Below are 19643 nucleotides of genomic sequence, written 5' to 3'. Positions count from 1 at the left end.
AGCTTCCTGGGCTTCTGCATTCCAAAACCAGCTTTCCATATGCACCTTATTTCTATACCTGGCCTGGCTAGTCCTCACTCATGCTGTGTTCCAACACCGCTATTCTTCATCTTCACCTATTTCCACCTCTTCCTGAGGTCCTAGAACCCTAAGTATTTGTATGAAATCTTGTGCTTTCTGTCCGGTCAACTTCCAGGTCTTCAGCCTAGTTTCTTTTGACCTTAAAGCCTTCTCTGACCACTGCCATCAGCTGATTGCAATAACCAAAATACCTGTGCCCATTTTTGTGACTGTATACAACATGACCAAATCACCTAGAGTCAATTTTACACCATAGCTTGACTAGCCCTGACACAGCGCATAGACTGTGATCTACCCTGACCCAGTGCATAGACTGTGATCTGCTCTGCCCAATCTAGATGATAATGCTCACCACAGTTGATGCCCATAGTGGTTGAGCTGTATAATTCTTCCCCTGATAGGCACCATCTGTTGTCTGTGCTGCTGTACCCAACCACATTCTTGGGTGGGTTTGAGGTGGAAGTACCTAGCATGTTTGAGGGAGGAAACCCCCCCTCCCACATAAACACAGAGAGAACATGAAAGTTCGACACAGGCATTGGCTGGAGTTCAGGATCAAACCGTTTACCTTGTGCGTAGGAGGCAAAGACCTTAACCGTTATGCCAACCATGTCCCAAACAGATGTCAACAGGTTAAGCATTTATCTCGTATTTAAAATTTAATAAATATATTTAAAAATGCATTTGTCTCAAGCATGCTCTTAGTATGATATCACTCAAGCTGTTTAGTGCAGTCTGAATTTGAAAATTAGCAAGTATATAAGGCAACTGACTGTCATATCAAACTGCTTTCCATTATTTTAAATAGGTTCTCAACTAAAAAAGTGTTTTCATATGATTTAACGTATTTATTTCACATTTTATGAAAATAGAAATGCGAGAGAGAGAGTGAAAGAAATATAAAAATAGTTAAGGGAACTTTCCCAAGATGTTCTTCATGTTTCACTGTTGCAGTCATTACATTTGGGTAATCTGCAGGCAGGTTGCCCTCAGTCGGCATGAATATCAAAGTCTTGGGTCCTGCGTCAGTTGCTGTCTCTTCTTCCATGACGTCAGGTCATCAGGGGTATAAAACAGGCAGCCACCATTTTCTTTAGTCTTTCTTGCCGCGCGGTGCCCGAAGCTGAAGCAGTTCTCAAGTGCCAGTTGGCCGACTCCTGAAATTTTCGAATTCGAGTTTCAGAACCAAAGTCTTCAATTAAAGCTAAGTACCCCATTGGGGAAACTTTTTCTTGCTCCATACCGATGTCAGTAAAAGTTAATAATTGCGTTACTTGTGGGAAGCATATACTCAAGGATTTTCATTTGTACTGTATTCCTTGCCTAGGCCCAGATCATAACGTGCCTTGCTGTCGGTTTTGTGCTAAATTTAACCAACGCACTATTAAGCGTCGGTATATCTTTGCTTCAAAATATTTTGGAAACAGATTTAACTACCCTGAAATGTCATCAGATAGCAATCCGACTACCGGAGTTCACAAAAAATGCAAAGAAAAGGACAAAGACAGACCGTCGAGGTCCAAAACTGACAACGAAGCTTCTCCTAAGCCAGTCGCTGGTTCGCCGGTACTCAGTGAGGTGCTTTTGCAGCCCCTGATACCTGCTACTTTCGAGTCGCAGGCCTCTACCGAGACCCATGTGGAGTCCAGCACACCACGAGATACTCAAAGTATTGTACCCGCGGATGTCTCTCCCTTGGATGGGCCCAGAGCTGCTGAGCAGGCGCCAGCTTCTGAGGGTATCTTCAGGCCTCAGCATTTCTATATAAAACCGACGCCAGCTTCAAAGACAAAGGCAACTTCTAAGGCCAAAAAACCGATGCATGAGCCACGTGCTCAGGCCTCTATGCCCAAAAAGCAGATGATCAAAATGGCTGAAGACCTAATTACCTTGATCAGGGGTTCCCAACCCCCCCCCCCCCCCTGAAAAGAGGCCTAGGCAAGACACTGATTATGAATCTTCAGATCAGGTTTCTATTTCTTCTGATTCCTCTTCTGATCAGGAATGATCTATACCACCCTGTGAGGATTTAGATGCAGAGAAATCCATCCCTTCTGCATCTCTTTCTGAAGATTATTCCTTTGGAGAAACGTTGCATACTTTGAGGGGACATTTTCATTGGGAGAGTCAAGATTTCTCAGAATCAAAAAAGAGGCTTAGGGATTTCCTTCTTCTCCCTCAGCATAGGCCTTTAGCCATACCTCCTGTATTAGACATTGTTGATGATGTGTTTTCGGACTCAAGCATGACTCCAGATTCCTTACCTCTGGCTCCTAGCAAGCCAGAAAGATATTACAGGGTTCCTGACTCACACAAATTTTTATTCAAAAACCCTGCTGCTGACCCTGAAACTATATCACAGGGTCTCAATGGTGTAAAGGCCTCGACTGCTAAGAATCCTATACCCTCTGATAGAGATTCCAGGGTACTGGATAGATAGGGAAAGAAGGTTTATACGTCTGCAACCTTGGCAATTAGGGCCTTAAACTGCCAGTTTCATATGCTTAAATATCAACAGCATGTTATGGGATTACTGAAACAGAAAATGATGTTGATTTCTGAATGTGTGGAAAATAAAGAATTACAGGAATTATTGCATGCAGCAGAACAAGTTGGAAAGCATACTTTGCAATGTGGTTTTGATTCCTTGGAGGCCTCCTGCAGGGCTGCAGTTACTGGATCTGTGATTAGAAGGCATGCCTGGCTAAAGGAGCAAAATTTGCCTGATCATGTTAAAGCTAAATTGTTGGATGCATATTTACAGCATGATACTCTGTTTGGTAATAAAGCAGAAGAGGTTTTAAAGAAAATGGAAGACAAAGCTAAGTCTATGCAAACTGAAAAAGACTGTTTACAAGTGCAGCCACCAAGATTCAGTAGACACTGGCCTACAAAAAAATGGTCCTTTCCTGTGTCCGACAGAGCTTCACTGGGCAAATCCAGGCGCTCAAAGGGCTCTAGATACCAATCACAGGATTGTTACAGGTCAAAGCAATGGGGGGTGCTTCTACCTCCAAATCTGGTGAAAATAAAGCGCAACCATACAGTAAACAGTCTCAATGACTTCCCTCTGCCATCACCAAGCACTTATCTTTTGGCAGCCCCCTTAGGGGGAAAACTAGCACTTCATGCTCAAAATTTGCAGTTAATAACCCAGGACAAGTGGGTATGAAACATAGTATCCCAGGGATACAGATTTCATTAACATACTCTGCCAATTCCAAATGGATGGCCAGATCTGCAACAAAATCAATTGGCAGAGGCACAGAAACAAGTTACGTCCCTCATGGATATGGGGGCTATTCAGCCAGTGCCAGGACAGGAAAAAGGACAAGGGTTTTACTCAAGACTGTTCTTGGTACCCAGAAAAGACAAGGCCTGGTGCCCAATATTGGATTTATCAATTCTGAACACATTCTTGGACATACCAAAATTCAAAATGCTAACTTTGCAGCAGCTTCTGCCCATGCTGGGCAAGAACGCTTGGCTAGTGACTCTAGACTTAAAAGAAGCATACCTACATATCCCAATAAGGGAATCATGCAGAAGATACCTCCGCTTCAAGGCTGGCTCAATGCACTACCAATTCTCTGCACTGCCCTTTAGCTTATCTACTGCGCCCAGGGTCTTTACAAAGTGCCTGGCACCAGTAATTGCATTTTGCAGACAAAGAAGCATACAAATCTATCCTTACTTGGACGACTGTCTCATTCAAGCAGAAAACAAGGACATTTTTCTTCAACATCTGGTGTTTGCGAAAAGGCTTCTAATATGCCTAGGGTACACAATAAACGAAAAGAAATCACAACTGGTACCCTCTCAAAAGATAACATTCCTGCGTGCAAGCTTGAATACAACTGCCCAGATGGCTTACCTTACGCCAGACAAACAAAGGTGACTGACTGTTAACTGGGTTTTTGTTGCCATCTGTTTGAAGTAATCTGCAAATCAAATTCTGCAGACTTTGGGGTTCATGGCATCCTGCATTCTACTGATTCCATATGCAAGACTGCATATGAGGAAACTACAGTAGTACCTAAAAAGTTTATGGAGTCAACATTGTCACAGTCTGGAAACAATGATTCCTCTCATTCCCTGCCTACAACAGGAGTTTCTTTGGTGGGCAGAGACATGTCACCAGAACATGGGACGGTCTTTCACTCTACCCCCTGCCAACCAAACCCTAACTACAGACGCATCAGACTATGTTTGGGGGGGCCCACCTGGCAGGGAGATGCATTCAGGGCATATGGGAGCCCAAAACAAATGCATCTGCAGCACAATTGAAGCTATATTAAACTGGGTATCCTCAACTTACCCCCAAGAAACAGTAATACTAGGTGATTTTAATACTGACTGGAAAAGTGTCAATGCAGATAACCCCACCTCTCACATTAACCTCCATGGCTTTAGTCAAACTATCACCTCCACAACCAGAATTAACAAACCAAACAAAAAAGAGAGTACCTTAGACTGGATACTTATAAATAGACAGGAGCAAGCTTATAAGGTAGGCACTCTCCCAGATTATTTAAGTGGTCATACTTTGACCTACATCATAAGACAAAAACATGATCTGCCTAAACCCTCCACTTTTGGGATTGCACGGTCCAATAAACACTTTAGCCCAGAATCATTCCAAAATTAACTTAGTGCCTGTAACTGGAACCCTTTAAAAACTCTACCACTTGAGGAGGCTATAAAATATCTAAACTCTACATTTTTATCCATCCTTGATAAACATGCACCTAAACGGTCTATCCGAATGAAATCCAAACCAGCCCCCTGGCTTTCTAAAGAAACCAGACAGAAAATTTTACTGAGGAACAAATCTTGGGCTAAGTGGAGGGCTAACAAAAATATCTCTGATCAACAAAACTTTAGGCAACTGAGAAATAGTACAAAAAAGGCAATGCTTATGGATAAAAAGAACTATTACTGTAAACTACAGCAAACTCATCAGAACAATCCCCAAAAATTTTGGTGCAGTATAAACAAACTCCTTTCCCCAGGACACTCTCACACACCTAACCCTCTTGAGGCTGATCCTAATACCCCCTGCAAACTGCCAATATCTTTAATACTTTCTTCACAGAGACTATTCAGTCACTAGCCAGTCAACTAATCCCAGACAACTCAAGCCTTCTCACCACTGTATCAGCTTCTCTACCAACATTTAAACTGCAACCCATCTCTACTACTCTCATCTGTAAACTCATCCAAAAACTTAAGCCTTGTACTCCTTCTGCTGACCAAATACCATCAGAATACTTGCAAAAAGCAGCTAAGGTAATTGCATACCCTGTATCCATCCTCATTAACAGACCCATTAAGGAAGGAACCATTCAAGATATTTGGAAAATCTCCCATATCATTCCCCTTCATAAAGGTGGCAATTCAAATGATTACTCTAACTACAGGCCAATAGCTCTATTATCTCCTTTAGCTAAAATAATGGAAAAATGCATTCACTAACAACTACTACATCATTTATCTCAACATAACATAATAGCAAACTGCCAACATGGCTTTAGGCCATCACACAGTACCACAACTGCCCTACTATCTTTTATAGATACCATCAATAGAAACCGCAATAACAATAACCTCTCATCTGCTCTCTTTATTGACCTCTCAAAAGCTATCTATTTTGACATGGTCAACCATGCCGTTCTCATCAACATTCTAGAATCCCTTTCCTTTGACTGTCAGACTATTAAATGGTTCAGGTCCTGCCTTAGCAATAGGCAACAAGCAGTTCTCTGGCAAAACAACATATCATCCCTTCAGCCAGTTACCCTCGGAGTCCCTCAAGGCTCTATTCTAGGACCACTTCTCTTTTCACTATTTATCAATGACCTCCACATAGCAATCCCTCAAGCCACCTGCATATAATACGCAGATGATTCTATCTAGTATGCGCAGCAAACTCCCCTTCAGAACTACATTTTCTAACCCAGAATGTATTTAACATAGTAAAAACATGGTTTACAAATAGATGCCTCCTTCTCAATGCTAAAAAAAACTAAGCTCCTTCTCTTTACACCCACCAACAAATCCTTGCCCATAGATTTCTCAGTTTATTTCCAATAATTGGCACTATTATACTTCCTGACACAACCACTAAACTGTTAGGAATAACTATTGACAATAACCTTACTTTTGACAGCCATATAAATAACACTATCAAAACTGTCAACAGAAAAATAGGCTCCTTATATAGGATCAAACCTTTCCTAACTGCTATAGCTAGAACCACAATTGCTCACTCCCACTTAATCTCAACGCTTCTGTACGCCTCACCTATATATACTAACCTAAAGAAAAATAATCTTACCAAACTAACAAATTCCTATAATAACATTGCCAGATTTGCCACTGGCAATCCCTTTAGAACCCACCACTGTCTGAATCTAAGGCAACTAGGCTGGCTTGAACTTCAAAACCAACTGATAGTATCCCAACTCACCATTGCCCACAAGATCTTCTACCAACCCAACAACACTCCTATACTTTCCAATCTCATCCTCCCTTACAAAAATCTGAATTCCCTGCGCTCTTCTAAGAAACTGCTTGCTTGCATATGCAAGTCTAACAAACTGGCTGGAGACTCTCTTTTTTTTCTAACACAGTGGGAAAAAACTGGAACCTACTGCCCAATGAACTAATATTACTTTCTTCCTTGCCTCTCTTTAAACATAACCTCAAAAAACACCTCCAAACACACTGGTTATGCCCCTGCAGCAACCCTGACTAATCATTTGCTTTTTACTAATTATAGCTCCTTTTACTTCTTATTCCTCCTATTCTTACTTAAATTACTAACACTTGTAATGGATTGTTACATGCTAATTCCTTAAATTACTAACACTCGTAATGGATTGTTACATGCTAATTACTTAAATTACTAACACTTGTAATGGATTGTTACATGCTAATTACTTAAATTACTAACACTCGTAATGGATTGTTACATGCTAATTCCTTGTAAGATAGACTAACTGATGCTTCTAAATTAATATGCTGATAAACTCTCTCTAGTATAAGTATTAAACTTATTAGAGTAATTTCGTACTCTGTATTATTATTACTTGTTGTACAGCATACTTTTTATTTCTAGGTAGTATTTCTTGTACTTTTATTATAATCCTTTCTGTTAATTTTTAAGTTCTATAATTGCTGGAGCTTTCCTCCCCGGGCCTCTACTGAAAATGGAAATATATCCAGTTAGACTAGTCCGGTTAACAAATGTAAAATAAATAAATAAAAATCTGCATATCAACCAGAAAGAGATGTTAGCTGTTCAGAATGCCCTGACAGCCTTCAAGGACTTACTTCATCCAGGACAACTACTGATAAAGACGGACAACACCACAGTTATGTGGTACATAAATAAGCAGGGGGGCACACACTCCTACCCCCTTTGCAGACTAGCTATGGCATTGTGGGACACAGCCTTGACTTACCAAGTACATCTTCAAGCTCATTTCCTGCCAGGAAAACAAAATACTCTGGCAGAACTAAGCAGAAACCTTATGGGACCCTCATGAGTGGAAACTGGATCCACAAGTCTTCAGCATGATAACAAAGAAATGGGGGAGCCCGGACATAGATCTATCTGCCACTCCCCAGAATTATCAACTGGACAAATTCTGCACAAGGACTTATCACAGACAAGTATGGAAAGTGGATCAGTTTACGTCTTTCCTCCTCTGCCTCTTCTTCCCAAAGTCCTACTAAAGGTCAGACAAGAAAAAACAAAAATGATTCTAATTGCCCCGGACTGGCCTCGCCAACACTGGTACCCAATCCTAAGGAATGTGTCTCAACTCCCTCCTTGGTATTTGCCTCAAATACCTCATATACTGTCTCAGCAAAACAATCAAATCTTGCACAATCGGCTCCAAACTCTGAACCTGGCAGCATGGCTGATCATGTAAACAACACCTTTCAGTAAATCTGTGATGGATGTCATTTTGGAAGCCAGAAGGCCTAGTACTAGAAAAACATATGCTGATAAATGGAAGAGATTCTGTGCTTGGAACCAAGCACAAGGAGCTGACACAGCAAAGCCAAATATTCCTCAGATCTTGCAATACTTGACTGAGATGCTTGACAAGGGCCTGTCTTTTTCATCAATAAAAATCCATGCCTCTCCCATCTTGGCTCATTACAACACAGAGCCACTAATCTTTTCTCATCCTTTGCTAAAACAGTATCTTAGAGGGGCCAAAAATTTAAGGCCTCCCAGAAGATCACCAATTCCTGCACGGGACCTCAATTTTGTGTTGGAAAAACTCATCCAGCATCCATTTGAACCAGCTGCTACTGCAGATATAAAGTTTTTATCCTGGAAAACAGCTTTACTTCTGGCAATCACTTCAGCAAGAAGGGTTTCAGAGCTGCAGGCCCTCATGGCTGTGCAGCCTTTTATTATATTTTACCCAGACAGGGTGTCCCTCAGGACCAACCCTTCATTTATGCCTAAGGTGATATCCAGTGTGGCTCTTAACCAAACTATTCACTTGCCAATTTTTTACCCAAATAAGCAGAACAATGGGGAGCAGATTCTGCATTCCTTGGACGTGTACAGGCAACTAAGATTCTACTTAAACAGGACCAAATCTGTAAGAAAAACTGAGCAGCTACTGGTGGCATTTGCTGCAGGATCAGAGGGAAAGGCTATTTCAAAGCAGACTATTTCAAAGTGGATAAGCCACTGCATTAGTTTCTGCTACTTGCATCATGGTAAACCGGTGCCCAAGGGCATTAGGTCACATTCCACTAGGGCTGCATCTACATCAGCAGCTTTTCTCAGAGGGGGACCAACCAAAGACATTCTAGAAGCTGCTACGTGGAGTTCTGTGCATTCTTTTACAAAGCATTATCATTTGCCTCTCTTCTCTAAGTCCAGGGCAGGCTTTGCCACTGAAGTTCTGCAGGGCCTTATAGCCACTCCTAATGCTATTTAGTTCCAGCCTCCCTTCCATAGCATTGGGATTCCACCCAAATGTAATGACTGTAACAGTGAAGCATGAAGAACATAGTACAGTTGTGTACACTTACCATAAATGTAGATGTTCGAGTGTATTCACTGTTGCAGTCCAGGTTACCCACCCGCCCATCCCCCTTTATTCTGGAGATTCTCTTTTCTTCAGTATATTTTACAGCCTTTGTGGTGTATTTGCTTTTAGATGAAGGTAAAGTTTATGTTGTTACAATTGCATGTATATATAGTTATATATATATATTTTTATATATATTTTCGCTCCCCATTTGGGGGGCATCTGACATCTGGGGCAAGAAAAACTAAACAAAATGGTGTCAGCTGCCTGTTTTATACCCCTGATGACCTGACGTCGTGGAAGAAGAGACAGCAACCGACACAGAACCCATGACTTTGTTATTCAGGCCGACTGAGGGCAACCTGCCAGCAGATTACCCAAATGTAATGACTGCAACAGTGAATACACTCTAACATCTACATTTATGGTAAGTGTACACAACTGTACTTTCTGAAGCTCCCCCCTTCTCAACCACACACACACACACACACACACACACACACACACACACACACACACACACACGACCTTGTCACCCATGTGAATGAAAAGGTTAATTCCGTACAAGTCTGAGTATAGCCTCTCCATCTACTCCCCCACCCCAAGGTGGTGCAGAATGAACTTCATAACTGCCTCACTATATCTAGTAGTACATCCTACTCAGGAAGACAACACCTTCCAGAGCAGAAGGGTTATTAGTAGGCCCAGCAACTATCCCCTTGTCCATAATGTAGAAGTAGAGGGACTGAGCAGGCAGAAAATTGCAATCACAAGCAAGAAGCATTTCCCAGATTAAATTGTTTTATCAGTGATAACAGACCTGTATTTCGGGGCTTACAAATGTGTATCTTAAGATGTGCACATCATCTATATCTGCTTTACAGTACATAACTAGTAAAACCGTCATTAATGCGGGATACCATAGACACTCAAAGAAAAGTAGAATTTTGTTCAAGTCTGAGTCCCTCAGCAATCCCAGTCTGTTCAGTGTGCAACAAGACATATGGTCAGGGATCCTGAGTACAGCTTAACTCACCCACCTCATTCAGCAAATGGGAGACCACCTCATTTCCTATGGGCCACAACAGTCCCCTCTGGAATAAACAAGAATCCATATTAACTATCTACAGGATGAGATCTTGAACACTTCAGGGTGTCTCTCGGGTCACGGACCAACAATGTCCAGATTTTCTACCCGATTTCTGTCTGTAGCTTATAGTGAAGATGAGTCAGTGTTTTCTGTATCTCAAAAGAGTCAGTGAGTAAGGTCATCATACATTCATGTGAAGAAGGCATGCACAGCTCAAAACACTCACAAAAATAAGAAAAAAAAAATATTGATGATTTATGGGGATCAAGCATTAAATCTCTGTTTATAGTAAAGATAGAGTCCTTTTTAATCACACTGCCTATAACTTAGAACTACTCACTACTTTAAAAAGATTTCAAGGAAAGGAACAGGACATATGACATTGACTAAATTAAGCACTTGATAATGAAAGAGCAGTAGCTGTGGAGTACTCATTACTAAGTTTTTAACATTTTGTTATTCATGACACTGGGCATGTACACAAGTCCTCTTTTTGTATATCTCTTCAGAGCTTTGTTCCTCTCCATCATTTATAAATCCTTGAAGGGCTGCAAAGAAGGGGGTAACCACTTTAGACCATCTTTGCGAAGCTGCTGATTTATCCTGCAGCTTTTTTGTGAATGTTTTAAAAGGGTCCTGGAGCTGCATAGACTGACACAGGAAAGTGCTACTTATACATTCATGGGAGATTTTTCTTGTAGGCATAATGGGAAAATAAGCTGAATGACTGATCTGAAGTGAACAGAGCCAAATTCCAGATGATCTGTGAATGTCTTTTGTCCTTGGAGAAAACTAACATTAAGTACTGTGGGGAACAGAAGGTAAAATCTGTAGCCATACTATTTGAAGACGTAAATGAGTGAAATAAGTTGGCTGCATTTCTGCCTGGTTGCTGGAAGGAATAATCAGACAGGATTCAGAAGAGTGTCCTGCGTTTGCGAAAACTGCTGAGGCCGAATGCATAATTTCCTGAGATTAAGGGAAATGTGATTGAGGCTTGTTAGCCAGAATGAGGAAAGACCTCATTATTAGTTAATTTGCATGTCTCTGAATTGTGTGGTGTTACCGATGGTGCTTAGCAGCACTTTCCTGTGGTATTCAATTCTGGTAGCCCATGCACTGCATTTGCGCTGACATCCCCCTCATGCATTCTTACATACAGGCACACCACCATAACTCTTACCTCTCCTTTGGTGCATAGAATGTCCCTGATGTTGCCACTTATGTTTTTTTGCTGCCCCCTTTTATATCACTGACGATTACAGTCAGTCAGTAATGCCAGACATTAGGGTTTCATTTTTTTTTTTTTGTAGCTCAAAATCTGCACTGTGATTTTAGACTTGTTGCTCTGTTAACATTATAAATCTCTCAGAGTAATAGTTAACATTTTTCCTTAGTGTCATCTACTTTTTCTCCTGGCTTTGTCTGGAAGTCTTGAACATGGCCATTTAGAGTTACGGCAGCCCCTACACAAATGGGACACAACCCCATCCTTCACAACTGTCCCTGATTTTACAGGGTGTTCCTGATTTTTGCCTTGTAAACCTGTAACTCCGTATAGTTCAGTCAGCAATGCCAGGCATTAGAGTTTCATACTTTTTGTTCAGAAAGAGCAGCATGATGCAAGATATCTGTTTTATCAAGTCCGCAATTAGTGAAGAAGACAGAGAATCTGCTTAGTTAATGACTTGCTGTCTTTTTTCTAAGAGTCCAGGTTTCATGACTTTCCCATATCCCCATTTCAAAACTTGTTCTAGTCGGTTCAAGTGACTTAGGGTAACATTTAATAAGTATGCCTGGTGTGTAGTGTTAGCTCAAGTGACTGAAGCTCTGCCTTGTTAATGTGCTGCTTTCTGTGTTAAGGATAAAGGGTTCAAGACATTTTTCTCCATTTATTAACTGACTTAGGATAATATGTAATGAATTTTCCTGGTGTCTAGTGCCCCCCTCCATAAGTCTTAATTCTTTCATGCTGCAAAACATGTTATGTTAATTTTTAAGTGACTTAAGAGAATATTTAGTAAGTATCCCTGGTGTCTGGTGTGTTGTCTCCTCCCCCCATAAGTTGTATGTCTTTTGTGCTGCAAAACCTGTTGTTCTATTAATATTTAAGTGAATCAGGGTAGAATTCAAAATTCCCTGATGTCTTGCATCTCTAAACCAGTATTTCATTGACTTTGCTCGTAAGTCTAAGGGAGTTGAGAGATGACAACCCCCCAACAAACATGTACACACATGCATGCATGCATGCCTGCATAGATACATACATACATACCTAAGGCACTCACAGTAGATCACCCCAACCCACTTGCACTCACTGACACACTCATCCATTTATCTACAGACACACACACGCACACCTACCCACCTAGTTTACCTGTTCCTAACTGCCCCCTTCTGCGACCACCCAGGTGCATGTACGCACACACACTTACCTGAAACCACTCATCCCTCTGCATGCACATATACGAGTCTCACAGACTCAGACACACACACACACACACACACACACACACACACACACACATCCTTACTAGCTGCCCATTAAGTCCCCTGGCACTTATCTGTAATGCAGTCTCACCCATTGGAAGTAATGGGTTAACACAATCTTGTAAACCGTGGTGAATCAAGGAGCAGGACCTATGTATGAATCAGAAAGAACTACCACCAGCAGGAACATCACTGAGTTAGGGCTTATCACATACTGTAGCCTTTCTGAATCCCAGAGATTGTCTGCAAAGATGTACGCTTCCTTGAACATGTATTTCTGTTAAGTGGAGCATAGATGCTTGAGGAATGTTTACTTCTACTGGTAATTGTTACATCTTTCTAATATATAGGTCTCCATCTAACTGCAGTGAGTATTTTATATTCTAAAGTATGGAAATCCTACTCAGGTTAGATGTGAATATCTCCCTGTACTTGTCATGTAGCCTGTAGATCTTTAATAGCATAAAACTTATTACTTTCTGAGTTTTCAGGTGTCATGGAAAAGCATTTTTTCTTGATTGTTGTATTCTCAAAGTTCTTACATCCTTCTTCCATTTGAGAATGATAGAACCTATAGTTCTTTCATTTTTCCTCCCAACGAATCTGACTTTTTGAGAGGAGTTGACAGTTGAGTTACTATTCAGGGTTGCATCTACCAGGTCCCATCAGTTTGTAGTTATCATGCAATCTTGCAACTAAATAAATCTGTGTTGTAGTTCTGCTGTTAAAACCACATTACTCAGAGTAGCTACTGCACGTATTTCTGAATGGTTAAAACTTGCTGAGTGGCTTAGTGTTAAAGCAGAGGAATGCAACAAGATAAGCAGTGGCTGTAGTGTCTTACTGTATCCAGATTTCATTTGTCATTTGGCAAAGAAAGGTCAACCTGTCTCTTAAGTAATGCATTGCATGTGATATGCCTTCTGGTATTATTTTTTTTTTAATCCGTCTTGGCGTGGCATATCCAGGCAAGGAAAAGGCACTTTTAAAAGAGTATTTTCCTCATCAGTGACATTTTAGAAAGGAGTGGACTCAAAAACTTGGCCCTTCATCCTTACCTTAATGAACCACTACAAACTGGATACTTTTCTAGATCAATTGCAGGCTTCATTACAACCATTCTCCAGGTGCTCCTGGACCCTTATCCTTCCTCCTCCTAGGCTGGTGGAGTTTTGGGAATTTACCCATTTGCCTGTAAGCCAATGTATTGAACATAGAGTTGCACATGTTCTACTTACTTGTAACAGTAGATGTTCGTTGAACACACTGCTTTACTGGCAGTGTGTTCCACAAACATCTACTGTTAGAGGTAAGTGGAACTTTTGCGACTACACTGAACTACCCTCTCTAAAACTTGGCCTTACTGTATGCAATGTAAAGGTAGGCCAGGGAAAGTGGAAATAGAGACAATATCAGAAAACAATGGTAGGAAACCACAAGAGTCTTGCATCATTAAGGAGCAGCCATGTCTATATGAACCTTCTACCTCCTCATTCTACCCAGAAGCTTACTCTACCCCTCAGTCCCAGGTTAAAAGACCGTGAGAAAGGTAATCCAGTGCCTAAGCAAATAGGAGGCCATTACAGATCATTTCTCAGGGCAACAAACTGCAGTTCATAAAGAAACCAGAGTGGACAGGTATCTCCTATTCTCTCTTACCAAATCAAGTGCATTTATTTACAGTTGTTTTCCAGGAATTCTTACTAATAAGAACAATACAGCCTTTCCCAGAGAAGAGCAAAGCAGAGGTTCTTCTCAAGGCTGTTCTTGGTGCCCAGAATGGAAGGGCCATAAAGACTCCTCCTGGATCTTTCAGAACTTCATGATGCTTACCTCAGAGTGTCCATATTCAAGATGTTGACATTGCAGGCCTGCTAGTATTCCTGTTTCCATAGGCCCTGATGATCAGTTTGCATTGCAAAGAGACCCATCTTCACATTTCATAAGGACCACATGTGTGTTGTCAGGCTTGAGATGGGGGCTTCCATGACCACTCTTCTTCCTTGTCCTTTGCATTGGCTATTCCCACAGGTTTCACAGAGTGTCTGGTTCCAGTAATATCTTACCAAAGAACAAAGGGTATTGATATCCACATTTATCTGGATGACTGCCTCATTCAGGCATTGTCACGAAAGAAGATGGACAAGGGCTTCCATTTCACTGTGGGCTTCTTCCAAAGTCTGTTGTTTTCCTTCAGCATTTCAGAGTCATCTTTTAGTCCTTTCAGTAGAGTAGTAATCCTGGGGGCACTCCTAAACTGCAGCTACCAGAAGGCCTTCCTCCCCAAGGAGAAGATGGAACACTTGACATGTTGCTTTTGCAAGATGGCACAAGAGAAGGTTTCAGCCAAAGAATGCCTCAGAATAGTGTGTTACATGGCTTCCACTACTCTGATGGTACTCTTTGCAGAGATGCATATGAGCAAACTCTGATGGTACCCAAAATAAATTTGACAAGATGATTCCTATGATACCCTACATATCCCACACACTGGAGTGGTGATTGACTCCTGTCAGGTAAAACCTGGGGGTTAAACAGGCCCTAACAACAGATGCATCAGACCTAGCCCTGGAAGTATACTCTTAGAACCTCAAGGTCCAAGGCTTATGGAATGCAGCCTAAAGAAAGCACATGAATGTGTAAGAGATGATGGCCTTAGTGCAGGCACTCAAAGCCTTCAGACAAATCTACAGGAAGGTTGTCATGCAGATGACATTGGAAAATATTACAGTGATGTGGTGTATCAACAGATAGAGAGGAACTTGGTCATACTTATTGTGCAGGCTGACCATGGTCACCTAGAAGATAGCACTGAAGTCTTCAAAGACCCTAAAGGCAGTCTAAATCCCATCCCATTTAATTTCAGTGCTGGACCAACTAAGTAGGTCAGCCATGAGTGTATGTTATAAAAGATATTTTCTTTCATTTGGTACATGGATGGGGTGTCCCAGATTGTCTCTCTCAGCAGCTTTAAGTAACGGGGAGCTTAAAATCTTGCACAAGAGCACCATATAAAAATGCTTAAGTAGCGGATGTCTTCTTCAAATGGACTAGTCTTTCCTGTTATGCATCCCTCCAATTTCCCTACTCCCTACGTTGATCCAGAATGTAAGGGAGGAGCAGCCAAAGATTCCCTGGTACTACCCTTTTGGTCCATGTGGTATTGTTTATTCCTCTTTATGGATATATCCAGAAGGAAGTATTATGTGCTTCTTTCTCAAAACAAGGGTGCCCTTATACACCCCAACCTAGAGAGCTTATAGCTCACTGCTGGATGGTTAGACTGCTCTGCCTTTCAGGCAACAGTTTACTGTGAACATGCTCAGCTTTGATAAGGAGGGTAAGAAACCAATACTTTTCCAAAAGGAAAAGGTGTTCCATGTGAATCCATAAAAGGAGTCTGAACCGCAACACAGCATCAGTGTTCCTGATCTTGCAATACTATAAGCGAGCTGTTATTTCACGGTTGGCCTGTGCTTCCATTAAGATGCATCTTTCAGCAATTTCATGCCTTCCACTGAATTCATCATTGGCATAATGCTAAACATTTCTTAAAAGGAGACCTTACATATGAGGCCACCTAGAAAAAGAATTGTTTCTCCAGTAAGTAATTCAACCTACAGCTGTAGTTCCTCTTAAACTTCTAACATGGAAAACATTGCTGGTGGCCCACTGCCTCTGTTAGAACAGTAAGTCAGACCTTCATGTCTAAAGAGCAGTTTTTAGTGTTTCACAGAGACAGAATCAGTCTAAAAATGAACAGCTTCTTCATGCCAAAAGTAGTCCTGGAACTTACCGGCAGCCAAGCCATTCAACTTGTATGTCTTCTTTCCTAATTCTCATCAATTCTCAAATTGGGGGGTAGGATATTGCATTCCATGGATGTTCCCCAGATAGTTGAGATATTATTTATACAGATCAAGGGTACTAAAAGCTCCAGTCAGTTGTTTGTGTTCTTTGCAACAGTGAAGGAGAGTGTGGTCATGTCCAAACAATTTCCAAATGTCTGTCCCATTGTATCATGTTCTGTTATGCTTTCAAAGGAAAGAAAATAGAAGGAACTCTTAGAGCTTAGAGCACTAGACGTACAGCTACCACTATGGTCTCCCTCATGGGTGTGACTGTCCATTTTGTCTTGGAAGCAGCTACGTAGTCCTCCAGCCATTCATTTTCTAAAAACTACAAACTGGTCCTCTCTTCCAGTATGAGACTTGGGTTTGCTACTGCCATCTTACAGATTTGTTACAGCTTAACACTTTCTTTCAGGCCCCTTCCAGGTCATCATGAGCTCTGAGAGTTATCCCAGTATTTGGTCTACTGCAAGAGTGATATAAAAAAGCATAGCACAGTTGTGTAAGAGCTTATTCTAATAGTAGCTGTTCAAGTATACCACTGTTGCATCATTGTTCCCCCTCACCTCCATCCCCTCATTCTGCAGTTGGGCATCTAGGGCTGGGCTGGATTACCCCATTCTTATTTTTTTCAGGGGGTACCCCATTTTCATGATACTAGTCCTTCCACTTATTTTACAAGACCTTAGGCCTGTTCAGATCTGAATAGATTTGTAAATTTGTTTTTCCCTTCAGCTTATAATTTGAAGACCAGCCCCCAGCTTTCTCTTTTTTTTTCTGCCCCCTGAGGATTAACTCAGGCCCAGGTTCCTTAGCTTTCAGGGTAAATACATTTCCCTTTCCTAGGCTAGAAAACTCTAAAATAGTGCAGGCAGACATCAGTCTTATAGTAGGAGCGCTATGATATTTCTGGTGGATGGATGTCTGTCATACTGAGGGGCAAAAGGCATTAGCCAGATGGCAGGTCTTCTGTGTCTGAAGTCTCAGTAGGGAGTTCTGTTTCAACAGTGGTGTACTCAAGCATCTGCTATTATGGTAAGTAGTTTAATAGTTGTACTTTCGCTGTCTTGCATTGTACAGTTAGCTGCCTGGTTGCTATCATCTTCTCAGGTTCTGGCTTTCTGGTATGGAAGTGAACTAAGGCATTAATGGTTCAGATATGGTATTTCCCTTACATAAGTATTTAAATGTGCTAATTAAGCAGGTTCCCAAATGTGCTTGTTTAACCTCGTCTTGCTGAATAAAAAAAAATGCTTCCATATTTTTAGAATATGTACCATTCACCATTTTGATTCACATCTTTTAAACCTGTTAATATATTGTATTTTTAGTTACTTTCCTTAGAACTTGATTGTGGTCCTTAAGATTAGTCTGGATGCATTGTTTACAGATATGTACATGAATTTGCTCTGTTTCAGCTTGCCTTATCACCTTCTCCAAGACTCCCAAGTGAACCAATTACAGTCCAGAGTAATCAGCAGTTAACACTGAAAGTGGAAGGAGTAGTCCAACATGGATCCAAACCAGGACTCTTCCGTAAAATCCAGTCTGTCTGTCTTAACGTGTCCTCAGTCCTACAGACAAAATCTGCACAGGAGTTTAAAGTAAGTGATTACTTACCTCAACTAAAATCTGCATTAAAGTTTTTGTCAAATTTCAAGGAAATTGGTACACTGTCATATGTGTTAGGGCTTCAAAGGCAGGCTTTCTGATACACCATTAGGAAGTATATTTTCTAATTCTAGTGCCATCACTTCCATCTTGTAGGTAACATTGCAATAAGCAAATCAGATATACATTTCATTATTTCCCTGCTTTCATGCTTTCACAGAGTTAAATATTAGTGCTCTAAGAGGATAGTTTCATCTGAAACATTTTATGACACTCGCCTCCAACAGTAGGATATGGGAGTGCTATTATTTGCAATGGTTTCCACTGAGAGTGAAGAGCAGTGTAACGAGCATGGCTGTTAATGTTACAGATCGGCTGTAAATTAATTCTCTGCGTAATCTCAAGATAATAAACTGCTTTCAAGCATCATTTGTTTGTATGCATGAAATCTGAGATTATTTGACCTTTGTGTAGGAATTCTTATCTGTGTCTGTTGGTCTTCCTGGATGTTCTGTCTGATAATATATGTGAGAAGATGTGTTTAAAATGTTAATTTTATGTGACAAGTTCTGTGTTGGTCTTCAGTGGAAATTTACTGTTTTATAGGTACTTTTGATATCACAAGATAAAGACATTTATTTATTTATTTACTTTGAAATGGGCAGCATTCGGTCCTTAAACTAATTAGTATGTAGTTTTATTCCAGAATGATGTAGAATAGGTAATTGAAGTTAAGGCTCTCACTGACTTGACCAGAGAGATGATATTCATAATTCACTACTGCAGTACTAAGTATTCGGATTCCTGCCTGCAGAAGCTTGATGCCAGCCAGACTTTCAGAGCCCTTCCCACCAGACATGGTGGACTCCCTCCCACACTGTCTGGACAGTTGTGGTGTAAAGTGTCATTAGCCAACACCATCTTCAGACCTTTCTTACCACAATTTGAGGAACATCTGGACTTTCCACTTGTTAGTCCATCGGGTCAGCCAGAATTCAAATAAAAGTAGCTCACTGGTACAGGGACTTTTTCTTAACCTTTTTAATTTCTGTATTTTTAATCAAACTATATTGTTGATGTTATGTACTACAGTGCATAATTCTCTTAGGTGTAGATAATGAACACTATGCGGAGACTTCCACAACTTGTCTTTTTTTTTTTTGCCTAAGTCCAGTGCATGACATGCCCAGTTGTATACCTCTCAACTGACCCTGAATTTGAATCAAGTTTTAGCTCTGTCCCTCTTAATCCCTCCTAAAATCGATGACTTTGGACAAAAGGTGGTGAATTCTAGCTACTTAAATAATGACAATACTTAAGAGTTATAGATTTCTTTTACTTCAGAAACTGTATATTAATTCACATTCTCTTATTCTGTCAATGTCTCAAGTTAATAGTACTAATATTTTAAAAGTGTCCCTGATTATTTGTGGATTTGTCCCTGATTGGTTGAGA

At 40.9% G+C, this 19643-nt stretch overlaps 1 protein-coding gene across 2 annotated transcripts in view; it reads left to right on the top strand.

The window, feature by feature from the left end:
• INTS7 (integrator complex subunit 7) overlaps positions 1-19643 on the top strand; it is a 1158789-nt gene that overhangs the window by 1119016 nt on the left and 20130 nt on the right. For both annotated transcript variants that reach the window (XM_044075076.1, XM_044075075.1), the window contains one exon: positions 17996-18181. In XM_044075076.1, the coding sequence (XP_043931011.1) occupies positions 17996-18181 (186 nt within the window). The remainder of the gene's footprint in view (positions 1-17995; positions 18182-19643) is intronic.

The sequence above is a fragment of the Protopterus annectens genome, chromosome 6.part0, assembly GCF_019279795.1.
Source record: "Protopterus annectens isolate FY-2018-M chromosome 6.part0, PAN1.0, whole genome shotgun sequence".
Taxonomy (NCBI): Eukaryota; Metazoa; Chordata; order Ceratodontiformes; family Protopteridae; genus Protopterus; species Protopterus annectens.
The sequence above is the reverse complement of the archived record's forward strand: the minus strand, read 5'-3'. Positions and strand labels throughout refer to the sequence as shown.